General features: G+C 39.7%; 1 protein-coding gene across 3 annotated transcripts in view; it reads left to right on the top strand.

The window, feature by feature from the left end:
• Positions 1 to 434: 434 nt before the first annotated feature.
• Positions 435 to 6000, top strand: part of FBN1 (fibrillin 1) — a 199078-nt gene continuing 193512 nt past the window's right edge. The window contains exons 1-2 of one of the 3 annotated variants that reach the window (XM_069983105.1): positions 435 to 556; positions 740 to 998. In XM_069983105.1, the coding sequence (XP_069839206.1) occupies positions 826 to 998 (173 nt within the window). In that variant the 5' untranslated portion in view covers positions 435 to 556; positions 740 to 825. Of the gene's footprint in view, positions 655 to 739; positions 999 to 6000 lie in introns of all 3 variants that reach the window. The other 2 variants (XM_069983095.1, XM_069983085.1) reach the window with 2 other exon arrangements.

Genomic DNA, 6000 nt, shown 5'->3' with positions numbered 1-6000 from the left:
GAAGTAAAGGACCAGGAGACATGCCTTTCATACAATTTATACAACACATTTTAACCCATGAAAATGAAAGTTATGTGTTAAGTGAATCAAGCTTCTTTTTCCAATGTCTCCCTCTACCCCTTTTTGTACTTGAAACACTATTTATCATCCAAGCCGAGCGTCTTGAACCCTGTAGTGTGCGTGTGCCCCAGATCCCCTGGATTCTGCAGCCTTTTAGCAGTGATGATGCAGGTGACTCTGAGCTCCACATTCACAGCATTGCTCTGTATGTAGATCTCCTTGCACTGAGCGCACACAGCCCCTGGACAGCCTCACATGCTGCTGCAGCCAAGAAAGGCTGAGCCTGGAATTGAGTAGGAGCAGCCGCAGCTCCAGCCTGATGTCTCTGGGCGGGTTCACTGCCACTAAAAGCTTTTTATCTTGTTTATTGTCCCTAACGGCCACTTGGTTGTATAAATTCTAAATAGCATCTGTCCTGAGAGCACAAGGATCATCATGGCATGTGCAGTCCTCTCTTCCTGCTGAAGCTACCCTGGAAGCTAACTTCTTGTCCAGTGTGTGTCCTGGGGGTAGGGCTGTGCACCCTTCTGCCTGCGTAACGCTATTTTGGAGCAGGGTAGATAGACGCTGAAGGCAGGATATCACTGAGTTGGGGTAGATAAAGATTTCTGCTGTGTCTTCTTTTAGCTTTTAGCTTCCTCCTAATGTGAGAAGACCTCTTATTTATTCTTTTGGACAGGAGGCTGTGGAGCACACACATCTGAGCCAGGGCAGTGAGACTAGAGAGGACCTGGAGGAGGAGAAGCCCCTGTGAGCTGCACCAGGATGAGGCTGGGTACTCTGCTGGGGTTGACACTGGGATTTACAGTGTTGCTCTCCTTCAGTGCCAGTCAAGGTGCTGACAAAGATGTGACATCTGATGCAGCGAAGGAATCCAGAGCCAACAGAGCCAAGAGAAGAGGTGGCGGTGCTGGCGTGGGACATGATGTCCTTAAAGGGTAATTATCAATCATACACTGCATATCTATAGGTGACGCTGTTCTGTCTCAATATTGTCATCCTGTTACTATATATTATTATACCCATCTTATCGTATGGAAGAATTCTTACAGCTAAAACAGTAGATTGGCATAGATTTGATATAAATTGTATTGTTTGCTTAGTGCCTGTGTAATATATATATATATATATATATATATATATATATATATATATATATATATATATTATATGTAGTAATGCATGTTCTTTGTATAATTTATACAGGGTGTGATTTTTAACTTTATAATAGTACTTCTGTTTATTAGTAATGTGTGCAATATTTACATGCACATATGAAAATATTTATTATGTGGGTGTGGTTTAAAATTAGATATCTCCCAGTGAATATTCTGTATACTTACATAGCTGGTATATCTTAAAGGCATGAAATTATGCCACTTGGCATAGTTCTGGTAAGATGCCAGCACCACTTAACTGTGCCAGAGCTGTCTAGCAGAGCAGAGCGATGCCATTATCCAGAGATGCTTAAGAATCTTTAAACAGATGCAAATGTTAGGGTGTCCAGCCTTTAATCACAAGGGTGGGTTCAATGCGATACAAACACTGGGATTTAGATGTATCATGTGGATTACAGAAAAATGGGGAGTGAACCTTTACATCATGGCTAGAGCTTTACTTCACTCATAGCTCTTGTTTTCACTTACTGTACATTGGCTTATATGGTACACAGATATTCGGAATGGGGAGGCTTTTTTGTACAGATAGCTGTGAGATAATGCCACCCTAGACCATATATATATATATATATATATATATATATATATATAAAACATAAATAAGATTTTTAAGCATATAGCGATGAGCGTCTAGAACTTTTCATCTATTTGATCATTGCAGTGTTAATCACATTAATCTAGGGTTACCTAATCAGTAATGCATCTGATGCTCTAAATCACCCCAGAATGTAATTCCTCTTTTACTGCTATGAGACCCCCTGAAGGAGATTATGGTAGAGAACTGTCCTGTATTAAGATGACAGGATATAGAAGGCTCATGCCAAAATATGTCAGCTATGTGCAAATTTCTCTGCTAACAGATAATAAAATTCTCATGAATTTTTTTTAGAGTGGACATATTTCCAAATCCTTTTGTTTAGAATATGGTTACGTATGTGAAGATGCTTTATTGTTTGCAGTTGGAGTCTCCTTGACACATATTGCATCACTGCAGGTTGCCTAAGAACTTTAGGAGTATCGAGTAAATTTGTGCAAATGCTAATATTTTTGCAGTTTTGTGAAAAAAAAGACAGTTTTTTCCCCATTGAGTTGCATTTTTCTATTTAAAAAAAGAAATATGCTGTGCATCTGCTGTACATGTATTATGTGGAATGGAATTGTAAAATACAAACACACACACAGTAGATAGGTAGGTAGGTAGGTCGATCAACTGGTGCTTTTTCCATCAAAAAAAGCCAAAATCAATAGATCATAGATATACTGGGGAGATTTATCAAACATGGTGTAAAGTGAAACTGGCTCAGTTGCCCCTAGCAACCAATCAGATTCCACTTTTCATTCCTCACAGACTCTTTGGAAAATAAAAGGTGGAATCTGATTGGTTGCTAGGGGCAACTGAGCCAGTTTCACTTTACACCATGTTTGATAAATTTCCCCATATGTGTATAAAATAAAATAGTACTTCACTTAGAATGCTTGTTTTCCATTTACTCCCCTTTAATTACAGTCAGGATAGTTTCATTATACCTAACACTTGCTGTAGTGGCCACTGTAGTCAGTAGGGGGAGCTTGAAATGGCTACTACAAAGGTAAGTTCTATAAAGCTATAGGAGCTGTGTATTGTAACTACTGAGAAAAAGTGCTTGAACGTGTTGAATGAGTAAGTAACATAGTGTAGTTATTCTCCTGAATGTTAGCGATGCCATAGGGATGAGCGGCTATGGGAATAAGATGCACTACAGCTGGCCTAATCATACAGCTGCATTTCATCAGGCCTGTCCTATATACATTATGCATAGAGAACAGTAGTAGTAACATAAGAGATTTACTTTGTATAAAAAAAAATGCTTCAATTTGGCACAGTAACCCTGAAGTATAAACATAAATGTATGCAAATGTTTACATAGAGTCATGCAAGCCTTTCAGGTCCAGGAAATAGGTGTCCCTATTACAGAATGCGTTGTCTTCAGAAGGATCATCAATGGGCTGTATCTAAACAAATAATGCATCCAGGACTAGAAAATGAACTGGACATTTAAAGAGGTTATCCAGCGTTAGAAAAACACCTTCTTCCAGAAACAGCACCACTCTTGTCTCCAGTTTTCTAGGCGTTCCTTAGGCTGTATCCACCCGCTGCACGGAGCCGGCAGACAGCGGGAGTCAGATGCCGATAGTTCAGGTTCATACAAACCCAAACTTCTGGAAATCCGCTCATCTCTAGTAGTTATTGGTTAATATTTGTATGTTATATAGGGCCAATGCATACTTTCCTTGAGGGTGCGTGCACACTATGGAATTCCCGCGTATGACCCGCGGCAGATTCCGTCGCTCGTTACCCACACGCGGCAGCGCGCATCTCTGCCCGTGCCATAGACACTATTCTATGCACGGGCGGATTCCGCATTCAGCCGAAAGAATTGACATGTCACTTCTTTCGGCAAAATGCGGAATCCGCCCGTGCATACAGTAGTATCTATGGCACGGGCGGAGATGCGCGCTGCTGCGTGCAGGTACGAGCGACGGAATCCGCTTCGGGTCATACACGAAAATTCCGTACTGTGCACTCACCCTGACTGAGAGTTTATGTCCATGCTAACGGTGTCTCTTTCCTGGTAGTCTGATTTTCCATGTGTAAGTCACAAATATTCTGTAGTTTTCATGCGTAGAATTCTGAATTTAGCTATAAGAAATTGTGGAATGAGGCATCAGAACCACATAAACATGGGCGATAATATGAACCCTTTCCAGAAGTTGTCATGATCAGCAATAAAAACTCAACCGTTGGCCAAACTCACTATCAAGTGAGATCATTGTGACTAGTTGTTTGGCCTAGTCTATGTTCTATGGAACAGAAATGGGTGTGTTAGTATAATCCAGGGTTAGGCCACATTCACACTACGTATTTTATCATTAAACAACGGCTGTTGTTGCAGCTTACAATAACAGCCATTGTTTAATGACAGCGGCTGATTACTTTGCAGCCTATGAAACCACGGGCGTATTGTATAGAGTGTGTATACACTACGACAGGGGTTCTCTGCGGCCGCACAAAATAGTTATTCAATATTCATCAAACAGCAACCACACAAGATAGCCTGGGCACACAGTGTAAACTACGGCTCCTGGCTGTACTTTACACTCTGGTCTATGGCTAATTGGATTTCAGGCAAATCCTAATGTACCCCTGTTCCAATTAAAATAAAGTGATGTTCAACCGGCTGATACTGCAGTATTGGTCAGGTGAACATTAGAGACATCAGCCATTGTTTGACACGGCAAGCAGCGACCATGTCAAATAACGGGCGATGTTCATACAGAATGTGAACATGGCCTTATACTGTATAACTGTATCTTTTTAGCTAGTGTAGAGTAAGCATCCTCTTGTTAGATTTTTATGAACACTTCTGATATAGTCCAAGGTTACATAGATGTACCTTTTATAGTTAGAGTAGGGTATTCATCTTCTTCTTAGATTTATATGGGCACTAAAACTATAACTAGATATTATATAGCATTATATCTTCATAGCTAGTGCAGGGTAAGCCTCTTCTCATTAGATTTTATATGGGCACTGCTAGTATAATCCACAGTTATATCATTGTATCTTTATAGCTGGTATAGGGTAAGCATCGTCTTGTTGGATTCGTATAGGCACTGCAAGCATAAGCTGGGGCCATATTGTTGTATCTTTCTAGTGTAGGGTACTCATCTTCTTGTTAGATTATATATTAATAAATTCATATAATGAAACTGAGATGGGTAGACATGATCTGGAGACTGAAGGAAATACCTTTTAACTGTGCAACACTGAGAATGCCAAGTAGTCATCATCCACTGCTGTGTTTGGACGCTGTCTAGTTTTCTAGCAGTATCACTATAGATGTGGTTAGTCTGAACGTTAAGCTTTGGTCTGATTCAGGCTGTGTTCGGACTCTATGTTCATTTTATTTGCTGGGAAATTCTCCTGACTTCTAAGTCTATCGTGGCCATAGACTATTAGCCAAATGTATGCCAGAGAGTGTCCTTCTGCACACTGGTATGTGTTGGCATACCTGTGCCACGAATGTACTGAGATACCATGTTTGTACGAGTATTTTAAACTAGGGTGCCTCAAAATAAATACCTAAATGCTGATTGTACAAAGAGTTTGCTAAAGTCCAAAGATGTTGTCCACCTTCCTTGAACTGATGTTTCATTATTTATCTGGGTTCATCTTCTGGGAACCCAGTAATTCCCTAACATTGATTATTCTCTTGGTTCCTCAAGATCTCCTGTAGTGAGTAGACTGTCATTGTATTTTCTTAATAGTTTAACAAGTCTTTCAGTATTAAATAAAAAATGTTCAAACTAACTAACCACTTGGAAGGGAATGTGAATAAATTCTAAAGACAAGGATGTTGTACACAGTGTTTATTAACAGCTGTGAGAACAGATATTCCCCATGGTCATTATGCACTTTCAACAATTTTTTTTATCCATTTCAAAATTCTTCTAGTTGCTCTTGGAAACTGACGACAGTTCTTCTCTGGGCTGCTGTCAGATAGGTTGCTTGACATCTCCATGATCACTCTGTGAAGTCTTATGGGCTCTCACAATTCGCCAATAATATTTTTAATGTAAAACAAAGAATTTAAAGGAAAAAAATGTCAACTCTGAATTCTAAACATCATTTACTATTTTATATATAAGTCTAATCTATAAAATATAGTTCGATGGCTGAGCTTAGTTTCAGCATAAACTATTCCCATAGAGATTTTTAAGT

The sequence above is a fragment of the Dendropsophus ebraccatus genome, chromosome 1 (genome assembly GCF_027789765.1).
Source record: "Dendropsophus ebraccatus isolate aDenEbr1 chromosome 1, aDenEbr1.pat, whole genome shotgun sequence".
Classification (NCBI taxonomy): domain Eukaryota; kingdom Metazoa; phylum Chordata; class Amphibia; order Anura; family Hylidae; genus Dendropsophus; species Dendropsophus ebraccatus.
Note: the sequence above shows the minus strand (reverse complement) of the source record. Positions and strands in the feature narration are given on the sequence as shown.